General features: G+C 37.1%; 1 protein-coding gene across 1 annotated transcript in view; it reads right to left on the minus strand.

The window, feature by feature from the left end:
- Positions 1-24310, minus strand: part of LOC140139192 (sushi, von Willebrand factor type A, EGF and pentraxin domain-containing protein 1-like) — an 80353-nt gene that overhangs the window by 4399 nt on the left and 51644 nt on the right. Inside the window, exons 23-32 of the mRNA XM_072160973.1 lie at positions 23586-23765; positions 21689-21886; positions 16060-16245; positions 14257-14460; positions 13226-13435; positions 10796-11095; positions 9835-9999; positions 3548-3739; positions 1199-1468; positions 287-409 (exon numbers count right to left, since the gene is read on the minus strand). Coding sequence (XP_072017074.1) covers positions 288-409; positions 1199-1468; positions 3548-3739; positions 9835-9999; positions 10796-11095; positions 13226-13435; positions 14257-14460; positions 16060-16245; positions 21689-21886; positions 23586-23765 — 2027 coding nt within the window. The 3' untranslated portion in view covers position 287. The remainder of the gene's footprint in view (positions 1-286; positions 410-1198; positions 1469-3547; positions 3740-9834; positions 10000-10795; positions 11096-13225; positions 13436-14256; positions 14461-16059; positions 16246-21688; positions 21887-23585; positions 23766-24310) is intronic.

Raw genomic sequence — 24310 nt, forward strand, 5'->3', positions numbered from 1 at the left:
GCACTGGTACTACACTCATGTAACAAATTAAGTGCCGGAGCATTAACATTTTAAACCTAAAGATATCAATGAGCCAAAAACATCATAAGATTTAGGAAAAACATGCAAGTACTGTTTGTACTTCACGCTAGAGTAATATGTGCTAATGTGTGGACAGATTTTGTGACTTTTAATTTCTATTAATTGGATTACATCCGATCACAATCCCACTCCCATTTCTGATTTTTTTTCCCAACTAGTAAATGAGTTGGGACGATTATGGTTACAATAATTATTTATTTCATACCTTATGGCTTGTTGGACACAGTTGTGGGTTCATTGGTGACTTCTCCAATGACTTCTTCGTCTTCTCCAATGACTTCTCCATCTAGGCTGGTGAAACTGTATAAACTGAATTCTGAGCTGTAATCTATTAAAGTAAACAGAAACAAAATGAAAGAGAAAGCCCCTTATTCCCTGTGCAGCTAAATAATTTATTTATGCAAGAGTTCCTACTCACTATACACTCACATTCAGGGTCTTAGCTAGAAATTGAGGGTTGCCCGTCATTTGAATAAAATTGCCTGTCCTAATTTGACCTTTAAAACATTTACCAGACATCTATAGCCCAATTGGGTGTTCAAAGAGTTCAAATATGGGCTGATATGGCCTTGTTCTACAAATTGGCTACTAAGAAGGTCAATTAGCTTCTCAAAACATACAATTTATAACATAGCATCTATCAAAGGCATTAATTTTGCCCGTCCCAGGAGCAAACTGGCCGTCTAAAATGACGGCCAGACGGGTGGCTAGCTAAGACCTTGCTCACATTATAAATCTAGACCATTCAGGTGTGAGAATTGGGAACCAAAACATTTTGCATTTTATTCAACCAAAATTTTCAAAAAACTGCTGCAATTTCCATGCTATCTTGTGTAAGTAAGCTAACCATAGTCCAAACGATTGGTAATTGCCAAAACTGACATCTCCAAGACATTGACACTAAGATACTAAGTTCAGCGTGACTTTTAAGCTTACCTACGAATTTTTTCGGGAATTATCGTTGTAAAAAAGAACTCTAATAAAATGCCCCTGCCCCCTTTTGAAAATATGAATGTCAAGCCCCCGGGGGCATTTATTAGAGAATATACGCTATAGGTAGTGTTCAAAGTGCAATATTTTTTCTGTGCAGTAAAAATTAAATAATGTTAGAATTTACCAGTTTCCTCCGGACAAGGTCCATTGTTTTTTCGAGTGATACTACGACCAAAGTAGCAAGCAGTAGCCTTCATGTGACAGTAAGTCTCATATTCCCTATTATCACTGCCACAAACCATCTCATCTTGTGACTCTGCTGCTGGACATTCTGATGGCTTGACACAGTAGCATTGGGCTTCATTGGATACAACAGCACACGTCTCCCAAAGTTCACAATGTAAGGAGTCACATGGATCTGGGCTAGGAGTTGCCTCTTCTTGTGCAGCAGATACTGTGATAGAAGAATAAAATAACACTTTTAACATTTTTAGCAAATTAATGTAGGTCAATGTCGTAAATAAGACATTTTAGACAAGTTTATATCTGTTACAATTGCCAGTCAGTCCCATTATATTCATAAATTAGAATTTAATAATTCTGAAGGTGGCCATGGGTGTTATTGTGGTTACAAGTTGATAGTCCAAAGGGTCGTTAGTTTGAAAATCCAATAAGAGTTTTGTGACATAATTAACGTGAAAATAATATTGATTTACAATTTTGATAAAATATTGGGAAAATATCTAAAGACCAAATTGATAGATAGTACTGCTCACCCTTGGTGAGATTCACAAGTTCTTGAAAAACATAAGATTCTGGCATCATTAACATTTCTATATAAATGAGAGGATATTGATCCAAAGATAGACATGTCCACATTGCTTATTATAGAGGGCGACATTCAATCCAAAAAGTTGTGTCCACAGTAGCTCACAGTCAATGGCTTAACTGTGTAATCCCCATAGGGAAATACAAAAATTTGAAATTTGGACACCAGAAACTTGACGACGTAGTCTAAAAAGTGCTGGTACTTTATCCTTGATACAGAAGTCAGCATGCAGTGAAAGTTAGATTTCATAAAATAAAATCGCCTTTGTGTAAAATGGATCATCGTGGTAAAAAATGGTGCATTACATGCTTTTTTTTGTACAGTAAGTCAGTGTAAGGCATTGTCAATGATGGGCGCAGAAAAGTGCATTTTTTTAAAAACAGACATTTGCCCATAACTTCGCTAATTTTTGACCTACAGACATGGTTGACCCCTCATTTTTTAAGTTAAATAATCACCTTTTTAAACAAAATAATTTCAATGTGAAATATCCTACTTGAAAATTTTGTGAACATGCCTACCAAAGAGCCTACATTGTAGGTGGGGTTTAGTTCATCACAATGAATAGGATGAATGAGAAATGCCTGAAGAAATGCTAACGCCATGTTTCTCCCAATTTCTTAGTAATGAAAACAATGGATGGCAATGGTCCATGATTGTTCCTACTTTGACCACTTGCTCATCTTGGAAACTGAATCTGATGAATAATAATTATCAATATGATTGGCTAATAAAGACAATGCCCCTTACTTTTGAGAATCCTAATTGGCTAAAAGCTTTATTTTAGGGTGAACTATTATTAATACAAAAGTTTTCAACATTTCAAAAGTTGAGAGTACTCATGATACTCAGACTAGTGGAATCAAGATGTAACTCACTCAGACACAAGAGATAATGTAGTTTGGTTTAAGCAGGAATCTGGAAAATACTATGAACCCGTGCAGATGAAGAAAAAGCCGTAAAAATGATTTATGAATAAAGTATTGCTGCCTCGCAGAAACCTACAACACGCTTCCAGTGCCTTGTTCTACTACAAACACTTGTGCTAAGTTAAGAAATACCGCTCAGACTGCCTTACACCATCACAAATCAGTTCGGGGCACTCGTAATTCACGGACGTCTCTGATTTCAAAGACGGGTCAGTGATTTCACATACGGGGGTCTGTGATATCACATACGTTGAGCTTTGTTGACAGCTGGGCACACGAAGCTGAGTGTATTAGAATAAGCTTTCCTATGTTTAGCAAATATCTACCTGTGCAAAAATTATATCTAACTGCAAATTCTGACAAATGGTCCCAGAACACACTTAGATTGCAATGGCCAAAATCAAATGTTTTAAAGTAAAAAAATCCCAAGAGTACCCAAGCCTGCGCTCTAATTCATGAATTGGATAGTAAAATTAGCAGGCACTCAACTTGGGCTATCTACAACCCTGATAAAGGCCTACTCACAAAATTATTCCCACTGCGCTGGCACGTTCACCAAAATTACTAATGTCGTTTGCGACTGGGTTTTGAAACTAGGAGTATGTGATTTATGAGACGTCTCTGAAATATGATACTGTTATGTGACATGACGCTTCAAGAGTATTTGATATCAGAGACGTCCGTGAATTATGAGTGGCCCCGAACTGAAATTGTTATAAACCAGAATCCAAAGGCACTGTTCTCAGGGTAAAGAAAGTATTACGCATTTGCCTACCAGTGCAGGATGGTACTTCAGGAGACCACTGTCCATTATCCATACATGTCACTGTGAGTGATTGTCCATCAGCTTCACTGTCAAATCCAAACCCTTCACTACATTGGAGTATCCGGACGGCGCCAACGTGTAAACCGGATCCTGCAAGTTTCCGTGCATTTGTAGGTATATCAAAATCCTGACATTCGTTCGCTACATAGAAAATAAGAAAATAGCTGCTGCTCAGACATTGCTATGGAAACATCAACATTGGATAATATACTATACTTTGTTGAAATATAAACAAGGAGAATCATGACAACATGGATATAGTGGCAGCACCAAAAAAAAATGGGGGGGGGGCATGGGGAGGCAAAGTGAAATTCAAGGGAGGGGCAAAAATCAACAAATTTTGCACAAAATGTTGAATTTGTCATAATTTTGGGTTTTTACTGGGGACAGAGGTCCTGACTGGGGTGGAATTTCCCCCATGACTCCCTGGCACTGCTACTGCATGGATTTATAGAGTGGTGTGTACACAGTTGGGTGTAGCACCTATGCCTTGTGTGACTGGTGTGCGCTTACATGAATTTAAGCTTGCATTACATTTTGTTACCTGGAGAGATTTGATCATGTCTAACCTCCTTTTTCAACCAAATCGATGGTAATAACTCTTGTAGTGAGGGATTAACATTAATTTAACCAAAAATTGCCTCAGGCAAATCTCACTTCCTGGGAACCAAATACCACACAAGGTCATTTTTATATGTAACTCATTCACCCATTTGTGTTATATACTGCCTCTAGCTATAATGACATCCTTATGATCTGGTCAACTCATTGACAGATACGAACCTCCGGGTAGTGAAACATAATGTGAGTAGGATGGGACTTTACTGACACATGCAGTAACAAAAACCAAATAATTTTCCCCACTTATAGCTAGGTTGAACAAAGTGATTAAGTTTGATACATATATTCCCTGTACCAGGGTATAAGGACAAAATGAATTAATGCTCTGCGTGCTAGCCATGCGCGTCAACGGAAAAAGTTCAAATTTTGAAATATTTTCTCAAAATATCAAGAGCTATCTTAAGAACTACTGAACCAATACCAGGCTTGTTTGTACTCATTTTAATGCATTTTTCATGCTGATTCCAAATATGGTCATGAAAATTTACACTTCTGCAATTTTTGAATTTTGAATTTTTTTTTAAACATGTCGTCTGCAGTTGACACCCGCGTGAAGAGAATTAAAACATTTTAATCATCTTTCAGGATCTTTCTCTCTAATAAAATAGGGCAAAATTTAATAGGAAAATCACCTAGAAATCAGTTGATGCCTAAACGAAATTAAAATTATGTAATTTAGTCCTAGAATATAAAAACAGTTATCTTCATGATATTTCTGGATAACAATTCAGTTTGCAATAAATAGATATATTACCTTGTGTCTTTTGAACTCATAATAATTGATTACTACATGTGATGATGTGAATCTCATTTTTGAACTGCTTAAAATCTAGGTAGCGGACAAACCAAAAGATTGATGACATGCTATAAACAAAACTAGTTTCATTGGAAGGCTCAGTGACAATTCCTCCCTCCTTGCCTAAAACATAATTGTGGAATGTTGATAATTTAATACCTGAGTGGAAGAAGGGCCTAACTCCATCAAAACTGTTTTGAGATTTTAAGAAAAAACTTATGATTTGGAAAAGTTTTATAGACAGAATGTTTTCATCTTCAGGGGACCTTTAATACATGAACATACAGTATTACATACATTTGAAATCATATATGATGTTTCCATGGCAACGGTACAGGTCTTAATATATAAGCTGGAGTTGGGCCCGTCTTCTACTAATATACTGCAAGTGCAAATTCCGTAAGCAGATGTGTTATAAATAGCTACAGAAATTATCCATTAACTGCACAAGTAGAAGCATGTAATGTTAGCAATAAAGTTTATTGCAGTGAAAAGCTGATTTCTGGATGAACAAAATTCCTCTTTAACCCAATATTTGTGGAAGAAGGGCCATGGAGCCTGGCCTTTCTTCCATGAAAACCATGATTAAGTGAACGTGGAAGACTATTTAGAGAGTGGATTTTGGCTCATCTTTCACACACAAGGAAGAACAGTCTGCTGGCAATAAAATGCTGGGTCTAACTCGTTTTTGATATAAAATTGGATCGGTTGAGCCCATATTTATTGGTCGAGCTATGAGTTTTAAAATATTGGCCGAGACGTAGTCGAGTTTAATATTTTACAACTCATAGCGAGACCAATAAATATTGGGCGTAAAGCATCCAATTTTATCATTATTATGTTTTGGATCCAATATTATCACAACTTGGATCCATCAAAACATAATAATGTAAAAAATTGGAGTTGGCCTTTCTTCCACTCAGGTATTCAATTATATCGTTATGAATTCGGCAGAGTGACGAATCAAGAATTTTGAGCAAATTGAGTTTTTGTATGCTTATCAGTACGACAGCAACTTAGCTCACTTCCGGTAATTTTTACCGGCGTGACCTCTGCTGTTACGTAACACAATGTTGAAAATCAGGTGGCAAATACGGTTTTTCAGAAAACATCAAAAAATGGAATATACGAGTCGTTTCTACCTTCATTTCCATATTGAGCCCATAGATAAGATATGAAACATGAGTATAAGGCAAAGAATAACGTGTAAATGTTGAATTATTGTGGAAAAAATTAATGCTTTTGGTGCGAGAAGTAGCATAAAAAATGAGAGAAAATGCATGTCACGATCACTAAAATGGTTATATATCTACGGCTTTCAGGAAACGCCGGTTTAATGCTTTTCTGTTATGATAAACATTAACTAACCAGAGCTTGTATTAAATTTTCAGCGAAAATGAGCGGTGGAACAACCTAGTCGTAGGTTGAAAAGTTGCGTTCTTTGAGGTCTCGTGTCTTAGCGCACGTTGCAAGTGTCACGATACTTCACGAAATGGATCCCAGCCGGCGCTATGCATGTTATATTGATTAATATAGCAAATAAATATGTCTATTGTTATATATTTTATTAATGCAAAATACTATATTGTGTAATAAAATATTGTAGTCGTCAAAGAAGGTAGTATTATCTCATTTAACTGAAGTACAAGCAGTTTTGAAGAAATTGTTGTTGAGTGAGATACATGAACATGATGAGCGAGATATAACACAGCAAAAAAGAACCCACAAGAATCAGAACAAGATCGATGGCTTAGTGGACAGAGCGAAGGTTTGCAGTGCGGAAGGTTGAGAGTTCGATTCCCATGATATCTTATCGATGATGTGGAATTTTTCAGTTCGTTTTTCTTTCCTTTTTTCCTCTCCCTTTTGTCTTTAATAATATAGGCCTAATGAATGTCAGATTGAAGGCCCACTTTTTTCATGATTTATTTCTTGTTCATGTTTAGGCCTAATCCTACATTCGAGTTGATATCTTTTTTAAAAATGCATTTAAGTTCAGTAGCTTTCAATATGAGCATGTCAAACTTAAGTAATTTTTAAAAGTTCAAGAATATATATAGGCCTATCAAATAAAGGAACGTCAACACAGATTTTCACGATTTTTTAATTGCACTAGACCCTCCCTATCGGCAACATATTTTATGAGCTATTATGCATACATATCAAATCATGAGATGCACGAATTTCAAACCTAATATTTTGGCATATTTGTAATTTTTACACAATGTCCAACTTACACCTTGGATTACACCTAATTGGAATCAGCCAAGTTCGTTGTCTATAGATAGAGCAATTAACTTTGATGTAGTGGTCAAGATATTAAGTGTTTTCTTTCATTTTTATCTCACTACTTCTGCTTCAAATGTAACGTGAAAACCTTCATGACAGTTATTTACTAAATCTGATATTGTTATAATTTTTGGAATAACAAAACTTCAAATTTGCCCGAAATCGTATATTATGGCCTTAATAAAAATATGAAAAATAGGATTTAAAAATATGAGTTAAAATCAAATAAAAAATCAAAGAGAGGTGCTATCGGGGTTCGAACCAAGATCGACTTTCCAAATATGTGTATTTTACCACTAAGCCATACCAGAGATATGATAGATTATGTGCCAATAATAGCAATGTTATTCCCACTCAGTGGCTCACTCATGTATTCTATTTCTGGAATGAATTAACACCGTCCAAATAATGTAACACAAACCTTTATGCTGACTTTTAAAATTGTTTGACCGTTGTGAGTATTATTTTCAAGTTAAATAACCAACAATGGACAATTGACAATGAAAGTTTCTGTGCAGGAAAAACATCGGCCGTACAATATATGGCGTGACAGTAGTCACGCACAAAGATAAACATTTAACCATGTTCAATATGCGACTAGAAATATACCCCAACCAAAAATCACGAAATTTTCAGGCAAGCTAGCTTTAGTTATTCTATAACATGACACCCATTTTTGATTCCGGCGCTTTTTCTTGCTTGATGATATGAACATTTTTGTGTTCGTGACATAAAATTTTTCTCATTTTCCGAGCTACTTTGGACATGTTCAAGCTTCTTTTTTTCTCATTTAATTCAACTTCTACACGTTATTTGTTGCTTTACACAAATGTTTGATATCTTATCTGTGGTCAGGGTACATAAATGGAGCAATATCGACCCGTGTCTTCCATTTCTGGAGCTATTTTGATAAAAAGCGTTTGCCGGCTAAAATTTCAACATTGTGTTACGTAACCCGTGTTCACCAACCCGTATAAATTTTCTGTCGAACAAAAGAGGTCACGAAGTTGCTGTCGTACTGTTATGATTATGTTTCAAGTTATCTTTTATTTCCACCAAAAATTAATGGTAAATCTTACTCACCGACGTAGTTATTGAAAATTTGATTTGGACGAATCACGCCTAAGTGCGATAAATGAAATCGGCAGAGAGCCGAATTGTATACTTTATCTATGACTATAGTGTTGTATATAGCGGGAAACCCCGAATTTTCTATATTACATGTTCTATACTAATATATTTGATACCAACGTATAGCTGTAGGTATCTTCTATCCAGTGATACCAAAATAAGGACAAACATTCCCCACATGATATTGCTGTGGTTTAATAATGTGAATGCGCTCCCGTGAAATCAGAAAATCCAGGAAAATCATACGCAAAATATAGGCCAATATTGTTATTTTTGCTTTAAAATCTTCGAGTTTTTGCTAAATATTACAGGGATGACTATTTATAACTTATATAGCAAGTTAAGTCTACATAGCTTTAGGACAACCAGTAATTTCTACACAAAAGCCCCAAATCAAGAATGCGTGCTATGGTTTACACGTAGTTGAATGCGTATTCGACCTCTCTCTGCGCAGTGGTAGAGACATTTTGGGTACAGCATAAAGCCCATTAAAATGCGTCTTGAGGGATATATCGATTATTTCAGAACATGCAAGTTTTGTAAATAATTCGTGTACATTCACTTCTATAATATACATTTTAAATGAGTGCTCACGTTATATTCAATTTTCAGTTTCTTATTGAATTGTAACAAGCATTTGCAAAGCTACATTTTGAAGAAAGCTCCATTGAAATTGGACAACCAGTTCAAAAGATATGAACAGTTTATAATTGCCAAAACAATAGGAAACAAAAGTAGATATTTCCTTTTTTGGCTATATCTTAAAATTCCGACTTCCGACTGATTTTGCTTGATCACATCACATAATTGTAGCATAGTAATGTTTCATATAGATCTCATACAAGGGTGTACTGTACACCAAGAAGTACCAACATCAAGCTTCAAATATAATTCTTCTTCAATGGGTGCGTCTTGTAAAGAATTCACGTAATTTGATTGATTTTCTGGTGTATAATATCTCACATTAGTTGATAGTGATATTAGTCAGGGCGCGCGCTGCCACGCAACGGCGGCACGCTTGTTGCTCCTCAATGATCGCGCGATAATGCGTTCGTGTGATACACATGCGAGAACTAAAAAGCGATTCGGCGGCTTAGATGTTCGTGATGGTTTCGTTCATTTAAAACAACGGGGATGTCCTCACAAAAGTAACTTAATTTTTTTCTGAAAAAAAGCAGTTTTTCTCGCAAAAATTACATTAAACTGAATAAGAATGAGAATAAAGATAGGATTTTGTCTTTTGCCTATCAATATCGTGTCATAATGGATGGGCTGGCCAATATTTTTATCGTAGTTGCGCCGGCATCCACTACTCAAAATATTGGCCAGCCCATCCATTATGACACGATATTGGATAGGCAAAAGACAAAATCCTAACTTTTATTCTCTAAGTACATACATAGGCAAGTTGGTATTTCCGCTGACCATCCATCATGATTGCAAGTTAGTGAAGATTGTCCCTCTAAGGTCCCAGCTGGACAAGAAAACGTAACCACTCGTGTCAAGCGGAAATCAGTTCCAGTCACGACTCCATTGAAATGGCTTGGGTCTTCACAGCGAACATCTGCAATATAACATAGTATCGGCTGGGTGGCTAGCATTATATTATTATTGTATCTTATGCATTATACTAGCTGGGGAAAATATATGTGAGACAATATTTTTCTGCAGGTATCAAAATGTTTCCTTTTACAAATGTATATAATTTGTTGTAATGTTGAATTGTGTTATGATCTATACCAATAAATTTGATTGTGAGAGATGAGCATACAAGTACAAAAAATGTAGAAACAAGAATAAAAATTATCTCCAAAATGACACTAAAACACAAATGCATGATGGAATGCATGATTAAAGTACCAAAAATGTATGAAAAAGAAAATTTCATCAAAACAGCCCTAAAAATTTTGACTAAATCTGTGCAAATCTGGATTATGGTCTGAAACATTGATGATGATGAATGAATATTTTTGGCCATTTTTTTACGTTTGCAATTATGTAAACAATGTAAAAAATAAGCACCCACCCAAAATGACTTAGTTAAGCGCACTGGGCGGTTAATGAATATTTTAAAAGATAAATTGTAGGTCTCGACAATCTAGACAAGTACACATCCCCTCAAAACATCCTATCCCTTCAAGTGAATGATCCCAGGGTTGGTTGGACGGACTATAATATGAAAGTTCTACACATTCCACAAAAGATAATTATAAGAACAAATTTTAAATCTGATTTGGCCACATTTCAATTAAAAAACAACTGAAAACACACTTTTAATGTTGCAGAAGCAGCAGAATGCACTTCAAAAAGTATTGTATTCCCATTTTTGTAGAAGTAAAAGTTTTCAAACAATGACTTACCTCTTACCTGTATATTCACTGATATTTCTTTCCTGTCATGGCTACAAGTAAACACCCCAGAATCTCTTGGCTGTGGGGCTCCAAGGTTATACATTTCATACGATTCCCGAGTTTTTCCATAATGGCCTCGTCTAGGTTGAATCCGTGTTATATGTGGCGCAGTTAAAGAAGGATAGCTATTTGAGCGTACTTTACACAAAATTTTGGCAGGACCATGATGTGCTTGTAAAACAATAGTTCCATTGTTATAAACCTGATTGAATTTTCTCCCCCGTAAGAGAATCTCTGCAGCAACTGGATCTGAAAAGAAGACAGAGGTAAAGAACTACATTATGGTTTGGGTTACAACATTGATTTGAAATGAAAATGTTACCTACGTGTATTATAAATACAAACACCATTATACATGAACCACACATTCCTTGTTTAATAAGACAGAAAGTTGCCAAGGCCAGCTGAATCATTCAACCTGAGTTAAAAAGAAGTTGACTGAGATTTGCATTTTTTTTTTGTGAGGAATCCATACATGGATAATCAAAATTGTCATTACTGTTAGAAAGGCTATACCATAAGCTAGGGCTTCACAATTTTCTTTCCCGTGACCCAAATTTCATAAGAAAAATATGACATGACCCACAGCTAAATACAAATGTTGTTACTTGCAACTGCTGAAACTTATCAGTGGCGTATAGGGCAAAATTTCCTCAGTGGACACAATTCCCAAGTCCTCCCACTGACCATAAGGGAGCACGGTGGCCTAGCGGAATGGGCACTGACTCATAATCAGAAGGTTGTGGGTTCGAGCCCGGCAACGCCATTGTGTTGTGCCCTTGAGTAAGGCACTTTATCTCGATTACTCCTCTCCACCCAGGTGTTTAAATGGGTACCGGCATTCTTAAATGCTGGGAAGGTAACAAACTCGCTGTAGAGGAGGTGTAGCGATCCCCTATATAGCAACATTTATACATGGAGGAGTCTGGCCCAATCGCCAATGAAAGAGAGATGGGCACTCCGATCACTGTTTATACAGGATCGTCTCCTTTACCTTTTTTTACTTACCCACTGACCGGGTCCCAGAATGACTTTTCTGGGACAAATGCGCATGAGGTGCGCAAAAATGTGCAATTTTAATGTGAAAATGTATTATGTGACCAATACTATGGTACCCTGCACTTTATCGTGCGGAGGCATACTTAAAAAATTTCTGGCAAATCCGCGCACCACCCAAAAAGGTTTTCAAGAAAACCCCCCCCCCAAAAAAAATAATAACTAGAGTCAACAGACGCTGAATACAAGCCGCAATTTGACCCCTATAACTTGACCCCTGGGTTACGGATGGGGTCAACTGCTCTTGCACTGTGCTTAGGATGTCATAAGAAATATTCCTGGTGAATTTCAGCTTAATCGGAACTTATACATGGATTTTGATTTTTGAAAATTTTTGATTGACCTTTTGACCCCTTTATTGACCTTTGACCTCAATGTAAAAAAAAAAACCTTATGTACACCGACAAAATGCATTGTTCCAATTTTAATTAAAAAATTCTAACATGTTCAGTTCTTGAGATAAAAATTCTTGAAGTTATTCAGCTAAAACAGGAAGTGACCCTTAATGACCTTTGACCCCCAAAATAAAAATACCATGCATACATCAGGGAACACTAATTCATGTATGTTGGTTATATTATTCTGGTCTGTTTACATTTTGAGATAAAATTTTTTTTAACTTTTTGGTTTTTGACCGGAAGTAACCCCTTAATGACCTTTGACCCCAAACTTGTAGGCATCCTAAAGACCCTGGCTAGTAGCAATGCATGTGTGCTAATGGCGACTCTCTGCTATATATTTTGTAAAGACAGTGATTTTTTGAATATTTTTAGCTTTCAGACGGGAAATGACCCCCTTAATGACCTTTGACCTCAATTCTTTTTAGGAAGTTTTAAGCACGGCCACATGTTGATTCATATGCATGAGTCACATGATCATTGCATGAAATTTGTGGAAGGAGTAGCATTTTTGTGAAATCACATTTTTGACCATTATAGCTAGGTCAAAGGTCAGCGAGGTCAAAGTCAAATGGAAGGTTTGGCCTAGCCCAATGGTCATTTGGGTCAACTTTGGTTGAAATCTGTCAATCCCTTGCGGAGCTACATGCAGTTGATTGCGGTTGCCAGAAGAAAGAAAGAAAGAAAGAAGAAGAAGAAGAAGAAGAAAGAATTGAGAAGAGACAGAACAAGCCGACATCCGTCGTCGGCTTGTAAAAACCAGTATATATCCATCTGCAGTAAGTGATACAGTTTGGGGTTTGTGCCCCCATCTGTAACAGGTGCCATGGTATCGACAGTTTGTAGGTACGCAAATTGTGATCCATTGGTGTATTTCTCCACATGCCAGAAAAGTTTTGTGTATGTATGTTGACAGTCTACTTACCGCATCGTGGTTGCTGCCCAGTCCATCCACTTGTTGTGCACTCACGCCGAATACTCGCAGCTGGTGTAAATTTCCATTTTCCTGGATCCTGACATCTTGAAATTATGAAAGTTCCTATTGGATACTCGCGTCTGTTGTCCTCCTGTAACTCAATGGTGTCATTTATGTATTGAAATACAGCTGTTGATGATCTACCTGGACGTGTGCAAGCTGTAATGTGCATAGTGAAAAGTGAAATAGGAAACATACTTATAATTTAGCTTCCAATATTTGATTTGTTCCATATGGTATATTGGCCATATAGCGCAGCAGTGGACAGTGCATTATATTTTAATAAAATGTCTGTACTATAACTTATTAGAGGTATGAGTTGGGTTTTTTTTTTGTGATAATATTGTTTTTATCACTTGTCGCATACTGTGAACAAGAATGCCTATTATGCACTATGCATGTCCTGGCTACATGCTAACTGTACATGCTAACCCTGTATGCCGCCCTCTTTTGAATACTTATCATCTGATCTCCGTTAAAAAAATTGACATGCTGCCCTCTATCATGTATAGCATTGATCCCTTATTCTCAAATTCAAAAGTAATGAATGCGTAAAATGAATTTACCGAAAGCCGAATGCCAAATTCATAACGATATATAAACTCAACTCCACGTTATTTGCACAATTGACTATCATATAAGATGTCTTTCATGTAGTATTCAGTATTCAGTATTGAAATAAACTTGAGCGTAAAAATTAAAAAGATATGAAATTTTTCATGACAACTGACTAATTTGTTCTGGTTCATTCATTTGTTTATTTTCATATATACAAATATACAACAGGTTAGGTTAAAGTGGAAGCCCCACTAGCACTTTTGATTCAAGTTCCTTAGGGAATTAGTCAAGGTTAAAATTTATCCATGTAAATTCTGTTCTGTCTGTCATCAAAGTAAGTCAGTTCTTCTGTGGCGAACTGGCCAAGCGGGGCTTCCTCTTTAAGATAGGTTAAGGAGCAAGAAATCAACCATAGGTCTTACTTGTTTTGATGCAAGACTGCTGCAAACTCACACTCCAGTCTCCATCTTCACATCTACTGCTAAAAATTCTGTTATCATCACAGTAGAGGTTAACCATAGCCATATGTGGTAAACTAGTACCTTGATATAGTAGTTGTCTATTTGAGGTACTATACAAGTACACATTACCGTCGTCAACTTGCGGCACATAGCACCGTCTGTTTGCTGTAAAAAAGGCAAAGGGATGGAAGAATAAGCCCCAACTAGTAAAAATATGAAGAATAACTGTGATTATTTGAATAATTGTGGATGGAAAAAAAAGTGATTACCATGTTGCTTTTAAATAACACACAAACGTGTGAAATTCTGCCATATTATACAATACAACTGGTCTAAAAAAATTTACATCCTAGAATCCTCTTACATTTTAGGGGTTTTCAAGAAATTTCTGTATTTCAGGAAGTAAATATAATGTTATTTCGGGATATGGATCTTTAGGGGGGAAATTACATACTGATTTTGGATTTTTTTCAGGGTTTCAGTTGCTCATATAATAGCTGGCACTTCCATAATAGCATAGAAGTATTTTCCTACATATCACATTTTTTAGACATTCTTAACTTTATTCACATTGTTTATGATAAAATAAAACATGCATATAATTATCTTGAGTAAATTGTTCTGCATTGAGAGAGCGATTCTCTTTGCAACCACTGTAATTTTAACAGGCTTTGGGTCAGAGGATTTGCCTTATTCCTAAACATTGGTCATATCACTGCCTGATTATGACAACAAGTTTTAACATCACATTTTAAAGCAGTTTGAATACTTCTGGTGAACTTAACAAGCCTATATATTCCACTTTTGGGCATGATATAGCAAAAGGTTCTGTCACTGTAAGTGAAGCAAATTCTAAGTGTACATGCTTTAGACTTTTGAAGATAATTTCAAGTGGAAAGTTGCCAAAGGACAGGTATGAGCATGACCTGACCCTTAGATAACTCACCCCCCCACCCCCAAAAGTGTTTTTGATTTCTTAATCTGGATTTAAGATTTACAAGACCTAATGAACTACAATATAACATTTGTGAGATGCAAAGTAGTTTCCAGACAATTTTAAAGCTGAAATACTATCACAAGTCGCAAAGGGTAAGAGCATTGATCTGCCCAGTAAGTCGGAGCCTTCAGGCCATATTTTTCCAGCTTTGGTAATTTTGCTTAAAAATAGTTTATTTATGCAGGTAATATAGGAAATTAATCAAGTAAGCCACTGGTCACATTTATATTCCCATATGTATTGCAGGGGAAAATCATGCACATAGTAGAAAAATATATACTAAGAGTAACCCATTACAATGAACCTTGGGATCTCACATATTGAAACCATATGCCTTTCCCTCTAAGTGTCTGGTTATCTCGACCTAAAGGAGTATTTTGTGATTCTAGCATCCTCTTTTTATGATATTTTTCAGTAGATATCTGCGAAAAAAGCTTATTCCCAAAATTTCGGTTGATTGCGATTTTTGCGTTCGCGAGTTATGCATGATTATGTGTATTACACTGCTCCATAGACAATGTGTTGTAATTTCGTTCTGGTATACCAGAATGTAATTCAAATTTCACGATATTTTTGCTGAACGAATTAATCTGCAAGAAATTTTTTGTAAAACATTATGTAGCCAGAGGTTTCCATGCAGGGGTATAAAAATCACTATTTTTTTTGAGAAAAGTGGGGGATGATGCTGTGGATCACGAAATGCCCTATAGGGCTTCCTAAATTGTCTTGCAATAATAACTTCAATTTTCCAATAACAATAAACTAACCTGATTCCACCATACAGGTTGGAGGTGCAAAACTCCAACTTCCATCTGTACATTGAGAGAGTGCTTCACCGTTGACCTTATAGCCATCATCACATGTGTATTGAATAACTGCCCCTTCCCAAAATCCACGCTCTCGGACAAACTCATATCGTCCATGCGCTACTGAAGAAGGCTGTGGACAAGGTACTGTATAATAACAGAAAGATGCATTGATGATTGATGAATGTGAGAAAGTGACAAATCATAGAGTATTCACTTCAGATAAACGAACTCCCCCAGAAAAGAAAGAGAGCAAGGTATACCAACTTGATGTGGGGAAACAAAATACAGACTAGACAGTATGCAGAGGGGCCCAGGGGACAAAAACAACAAATGTAGGCATAGAAGTAGGTAAAGTTCGATAGCCAAAAATGACCAATTCCAAGCCCCACAGAAGTGTTAAACCTGCAAAAACAACAGCGATCAATAGGAATACAAAAGTGCACTGGAACAAGTGATGAAAATCACTATGCACATAAGCAGACATAGAGAGCCAAACAACCAATGTGGGTACAGGCAAAGTTCCATGGCCAAAAATTGCCAATTAGCCCACAAGTGTCAGGAAAACAGTACAAAAGTGTACAAATATTGAAAATCACTGTGCACATAAGCAGACCAAACAGACAACAACAAAAAACGATGTTTCGAGCAGATAAACTGCTCTTCTTCAAAGACAGACAACAAAATATAAAATCAAACAGCGAAAACTACATGCTGCAGTTTAAAAACAAATTCAAAACTGAAGGCAAGTTCAAATAGAACTCGGTAGCAATTAAACACGACAACAAGCTCAGAGCAAAATAAGCTGTGTCTTTACTCTAGGAAAGCAAGTTTTACTCCCCCAGTTCAAACCATGTGATAACTTAATAACAAGTAAGGATTTTGCAGAAGATAATCTTTAACTTCATTTTACTGGGATACATCTATCTTTAAAAGTAAAAGGAGGCAAGTCATGGGACACAATATGATCCAATCAGGTCCAAGGAGGCACTTTTCAAAAATAGAGCTATTATCATCAACTTTATACAGAGTAATGGAGCTATTGCTAAAATCCTTATATAACAAGTAGTGGACCTTTGTTCCACAAGGCAGGTGGACACAGTTCCAAATATGCTAATAAAATAAAATGTTACTGGAAACGGACATCATGCTCAATGCACATCACAACATACAGCAACCTGGCATGAAATTGGCATTAACATCACTTATAGTGTATGTAATTGGTGTAAAAATTGCTCAGAATGTGGTAAAAGCATGAAACTTGGCACAAGTACTCGTAACAACATTACAAACATTTTCAGGGGTAGTGCCAATTTGAATTATGTGTTCCTTAGCAACGGTTGCTAGGCAACATATTTTGCATAGAAACCAGCATATACGGCGTTCAGAGAACACATTATATGGCAGGTGCTCCTGTATTGTTATGCCTAACATATCAATCTTCATGTTAACATGCATTTGGAGTACTTTTAATAGGGGTTTACCGTTACTAGACACAATTTTCCTTAGCAACCAGTACAAATTAACATATTTCCCAAGCAACCAGTGCAACAGTATGATTGGTTTTAATGTGTATAATTAACATCTCCATTTATATTGTGATAGTTGCTAGGTACACAAGGATCTTAATCAGGATTAGACAAGCAATAGATGCCTCAGTCAACCAGTGTTCAGCTGCTCAGATTATGTCCAACAGCATTAAGAGGCGGCGGAACAAGTGTGGGTACCACACGTCTATCACAGCAAAGATCGGGCAACACCACTACCGGTCTATCTGGGACTTAAGGCACATGCACTGACCAGGGCAAAGAAGATATAGTCGGTAGCCTTTACACTCTTGGTATATCAGCCTAATATGGTCGTGCCATGGGGCAATAATGTCTGTGAGTACTATCACCAGTCTGTCTTAATGTGGAAGTGTAAATTTATCACAGCAGCGGCTGACAATATAGACCATAATCCAAGCTTAGCCACCTCCACAGTTTCATTTCACAGCACAAGCATCCTTGTTTCAGAATGTAACCAAATATGATGCCATGACTGATGACACCGGGAATGGTATCAGCCATCATATTACACCTCAGAAGGGGCAGAGAAAGGTGAAGGACTTTCTTATGATAAAGCCTAGCTACATGTCTACCTTCAAGAGATGTCTATGTTCCCCTTACTGCTGGTAACATGACATCATCCTGCAAGAATCTACATGTAAGTAAGGAGATGGAGAAAGAATATGTCTGGCTACGGCATGTTGAGAGCCTGCAGGAAGATGAAATATCCTCCGAGTCCAGCATATCTTGGGCAGCATAATCATGCCAGTCATCTACCAGAACCAAATATAAATGCAATGCTGCCCCTCTTTGCTTACGAAGCCGGTTCTCCTTCAATGTTGCGTCACTGATTTGATATGCCAACTCTGGTCAGACTCCAGTGATAACAAGCAACCTCTCTTTGCCAAAATGAAGCAGCTACAATGGTCTATGGACAATCTGTATGGCGAAGACAAGTTTGTACTGCTTCTTGGGGGACTGCACACAGAGATGACCGCCAACAAAGCCTTGGGCCACTGGTTGGAAGGTAGTTGCTGGGTGGACGCTCTACAAGAGGCAGAAATTGCATCCCATGTCGTCCATACCTGACATGCCCATCAAGTTACTGCTTGTGCATTACACATCCTCCTGAGGACAGCATACGATGTGTATTTGGACAACCTCCCCAAAGGTCCCCCAGAGAGTTTCAGCTGCCGGTGTACACGACGGAAGGATACGCATCCTCAGTACTGGTACACAACACTTGAGTTGAAGCTGCTAATGTTGGCATGTGTGCATTCTTTGCGCATATGAGACTTTGATCTGTATGTAGACACACTAACCAAGCTGACACATTGGTTCTTCAGTCTAAAACACACACACTATGCCCGATGGATGTCTGTTCATGTAAGAGATATGTGCATCCTCGACGCAACCCATCCTGATGTTGCTCAAGAATTCCGGAATGGCAAGTTCGTTCTGGCCAAGTCTCAGAGAAAATTCTCCTTGATCGCCATTGACCATGGTCATGAGCAAAATAACAGAGTGATGAAAGATGAAGGTGGCATAATTGGACTAAAACAGGATGCAGACGCTCTTTTGCGATAGGCTGTAGCTGGGCCAGAACTCATAGGCGTCATTTCTGAGTTTGAAGCATCCATTGTCGCAAAAAGCAAGAATGTCAGACAAACCACCATGAGCAAACGAATGCTACCCAGAGACTCTCCTCTCTTCTCAAGGCTGTATATTGCATGCCAGACAAGAGATGGTGACTTGGACAATTTTTTCAGTCACGAGAACCACCGGACCCATTTCCACCATCTATATCTTCATATGGGCAGCTTTGTTTGCCGTTGCCGAAGTCTTACCTTATGCATTGTCTTGAGCAACATGTGGAGACTACATTTAATGCAAGCCAAGAACTGATATTGTGAGCATCATGGACGGTGCGGTACTCGTCAGCATTCTGAAACCTATCAGATGCAAGACATTTGGTGACTACACAGCAAAGGTGTTTGTTCCTTACATCAAGAGGGAACAAAATCAGGCTCAAAGAGTAGACATTGTGTGGGACCAGTACTTCGACAACAGTCTAAAAGCACAATCCAGAGGAAGGCGTAGTACAGGACCAACTCAACGAAGACGTGTGGAGTTGTCTAGTCCCGTACCAAGGAACTGGAAACAGTTCGTCCGCTTTAACGACAACATGTCAGAGTTGTTCAAACTCCTAAACAGTGAACTTTTAACGAGTACAACTACAGAAAAGTCTCTCATTTGTTACCAATGGCGACACTGCACTCAGTGCCCCTGCTCGAGAAATGACCAACTTAGGTCCTTGCAACCATGAAGAAGCTGATTCCAGAATCATGGTTTACGTTGCAGATGCCATCATGCTGGGCTTTCAAAGGATCCTCGTTCGAACAGTAGATACTGACGTAGTTGTGCTTGCAGTAGCTGCTCTGCCGGCACAGCTAAGAAGAACAGAACTTTGGATTGAATTTGGTACTGGCATGAACTTCCGCTACATCCCTGCTCATGAGATATGTGCATCACTTGAACCACTGAAATCCGACACTTCTGGTGTTTCATACGTCAGGCTGCGACACTGTATCCTAATTTGCCCAAGTGGGAAAGAAGACTGCATGGAAAGTATGGGCATCACATGATGAATTCACTGCAACCTTCTATGAGCTGCACAATTCACCAGAGCAAATATCTGAAGAGACAGTCCTGTCTCTTTACTTCTCTATGACAGGACAGCAACATGCACCTCTATCAACGAAAGCTTCTCTTTACACACAAAGGGCGTCAGATGTCATCTCTTCCTCCCACCAGGGCTGCTTTACAGCAACATATTAGAAGAGCAGTCTTGCAAGGGGGCATATCTGGGCTAGTACTACGGTGCCATATTGTCAAATACCATCGCCTGCACTATTGACTGGGGTTAGACTTGTCCAGAACAGTGGATGCCCTTGTGGACACATTTGCCAGAAGCTAGAGTGTCCTGTCCAAAGTTGTTGAAGTGTGCATGTAGGAGCAGATGTAGAGATTGTAAATGTGTAAGAGCACTCTTAAAGAGCACTGTATATTGCACATGCAAGGGCGATCGTGATAACGCCTAATTAACAGTAGCAAAGGTCCGCAAACAGTCTTAAGGTGATATGAACTTGAAAATGACTGGATACTAAATTTTAATGTGCTGTCTTCAAGTATCAGCAGAATCTGTTTTGATCAGATGTGTGTTTCACACTATTGTTTCAACTAACTGCATGGCTGAAAGTTATTAATATTTTGCTCAATAGTATAGTTCCTGGTCAGTTACATAGATATGCCTTATTATATAGACTAATGTAGCTTTAAACGCTTGTTGCTAGGTAATGTGTTTGCCTAGCAACTGTTGTTAAGGCTTCTTTGGTCTTTAATGACCTTAGAATAGTCTATTTGATAGTTCTGATGTTCTGAAACATTAATATCAACCTTTCTAAATCATTTAAAATGGATTGGAAAGGTCCAATTAACTGGTTACTAAGGTAATTCCCTTCCTTAGCAACGGTTGCTAAGCAATACGTTGCTATTTTTGGCACTATCCCTGGAATGATCAGTAGAGCCCAAAGAACACATGTGCCAAGTTTGGTGCTTTTACCACATTCTGAGCAATTATGGCAATATATTGCACCAATTACATATACTATTAGCTTTTATATAGAAACCATAACACAAAGATCTAAATCTTCAAAATTTGGGGAAATGACTCATTTCTAGAAAATTACCAAAAATGGACTTTCGACCCCAAATTTGCAACCACTACTAAATATCTATATAATAAATATATACACAATGCTAACTAGAATGACATATTTCGTAATTAACACTGTGGCACAACAAAGGTTTGTAATTAATACAAATTCTCTGCATGCTAGCCACAGGCTTCTACATAGAAATTTTCTCAAAATATCAAGCGCTATCTCAAAAACCACTGAAGCAAAATAGTTAAAACTATTTTTGGTCACATGATACTCGTTTTACTAATTAATTAATGAAAGAGAGTATTGTCTATTACTTACATGGATTACACCTCCAAGTTGATACATCACCATAATACCATCTTCCTTGGTAACATGTATTATAGCCATTTGCATCCAATCTATAACCCGCCTCACATTTAAATGATACAGCTTGTCCATGAGGAACAATGTCGTTTGGCGAGAAGACATTGTTGACTACTTGAACATGTTCTGCAAGCTGTGGCACTGTACAAGAAGCTGAAAAGACAATGTTCACGAGAAGTGAATCTCATATAACTTAGTATTCAGACAATTCTAGACTGTTAATATCATTATTTTTTATGTATTATTAATTACAAGCTGAATTGCCCAAGTAGAAAAAAATAAGAGTGTTTTTCCAAAACTAGCTCAGATCACCAACCAAATTTCAAAAGCAATTATAGGTTATCGATCAAAACAGTTCTCAAACCACAAGTGTCGCCGGCTTTCACAATTTCCTTGGTGGAAGCATGTAAGTTGTATTTTTAATGAATTAAAATGATCCACAGATCCAATCTTTACTATTTTGACCTCAGATGACCATAAATGACCTTGAAATAGCATTCCAAAAGGTGGGCACACATGTTGATTATTCCTGCAAAGTTGACTGAAATTGACCCTGGATGACCTTGAAATACATTTAAGCTGCAAACTTGTTAATTGACCTTTTTAATTCCCATAAACCTTTGCGGGTAAACACAAGAAATCATCATTTGACTTCACCCTGACGTGCAAATCATTTAGCGAACATTGTTACTGCGCATTTCAAAGCCGTGAACTGCACAGCAAGGATGTGCGCATCGGCGTGACAACATCACAGGTCTACCCGCAAACTTGGCGCAATTGGAATTTACCAAAAAGGTCCATTTCTTGCACCATGTTTCATGAAAAGATACACACAAGCATTATATATACAAATAAATTAGACTATGGTGTACTCTATATCATCAGGTGACACAAAAATTATTTTGTTTCTTTCCAGAAATTGCGGAATTTATTCACAATAGTGTAATTTACTATTTCCCAGCCCACCAAAATAAATCACCTCATCCATTGATTTCTTTGTAAATGCTATTGAATAAAGAATAGTAACTCTTAATTCCAATTAGGTCAAACTTATGTATTATGACCGAGCTGTGTTTTATCAGGCAAAACAAAATAATATATTGGTTCTGTATTTTCCTGACATCGGGAGTTGTGATACACAGTGTTGACACCCTGTATTATAAATATTTTTCCATACTCCGTTGGTGAGCGACGGGCGATTGGTATGGTATTTCACCGAACGCAAGAAACGGAGTCCTATCTGATTGGCTAGAAATCGATCGCTAGATCGCTCAGTGGTAAAGTACAAACTCAAAATGTATTCAATTATATTGAAATCAATATTCTATTATTGATACAGATAAAAAAAGTTTACATTATGCATTTTGCTTTAGACTTGTGATTTAATATTCTATACAAGCACCTGGATCTTAGCTGAATGGGCTAAACGTGTTCCTTTATATAATTGTAATTCTCAAACAGTTAAATATATCACAATTTTGATGAACGATTTAAAAATTATTACGGATAAAATGCAGTAAAATATATCCACAGTAAACAGCAATCGCCGCTAATTAGTGTATTGCATTTCAAGTTAGTGTATTGGAAACAAAACCTGGGTTTTACCTGACAACAAATCGAACATCATATGGGATACTGAGCATGCGCAAATCGTAATAATGTGTAGAATAGAAACTCTGTGGTATTTCATATGATAGTCATATTGTGTAAATGGTATGCTTATCCTGAGTCGCTCCGCCTATCTCGAACAAAATCGCCATGCGTAGCTGTTGAAAAACGAGAGAATTCGCCGTACTATCACGGCAATTTTTGACTCAAAGATATAGGGATGATGACGCTGTGTGATACTTACCTAGAACGCAGGCACGCATGTAGTCTTGAGGCTTCAACTGTCCATATTTACACTTTATGTCTTCACTAGTTGATTTCTCATACCCATTATCACAACTGTATGCAATTATAGTGTCATGAGGGGCAGGAGATTGTGTGTATAATGTACCATAGTAAGGATCACCACTTAAAGAACAACCATCTGGAAATAAGACGTTAACAAGACTATAAAGTATAAGTATTACACTTGCCTGCAAGGGTCACATTTTGGTGAGAAAATTGTATTATTTTTTCTTTTAGGCCAAAAAAAAATAATGGTTTGTCTCAAAGCTCACGAGTTGTTTGAAAACAAATACGAAATGCGATTTTTTTTTTTTTTTTATTCCGATTTTTTCATGGTATTTGGAGAAAAAAATCTGATTTCCTTGATAAAAAAATTGTTTTTTTTGAAATAAAAAAAATTCTGCATTCCTTTTTTTCCAAATCTCATGATTTTACAAATGCGCAAGAGCTTTGAGACAAACCTTCTTTTTTTTTTGCCTTATCTAATAACAAAATTATATAATAATTATAATATATTTTTGAAACAGAAATAAATTTGAACTGCCATAACAAGTTACCTGTCCACCTCAAAGTTATTAAAAGTACATACATGTATGTGACACAATCTGGTCCATGGAGACCAAAGGAGGCATTTTTGAAAGTTGAGCTGCTATATTACCTTATTTTTATTTTATTTTTTTTGCG

The sequence above is a fragment of the Amphiura filiformis genome, chromosome 18 (genome assembly GCF_039555335.1).
Source record: "Amphiura filiformis chromosome 18, Afil_fr2py, whole genome shotgun sequence".
Classification (NCBI taxonomy): domain Eukaryota; kingdom Metazoa; phylum Echinodermata; class Ophiuroidea; order Amphilepidida; family Amphiuridae; genus Amphiura; species Amphiura filiformis.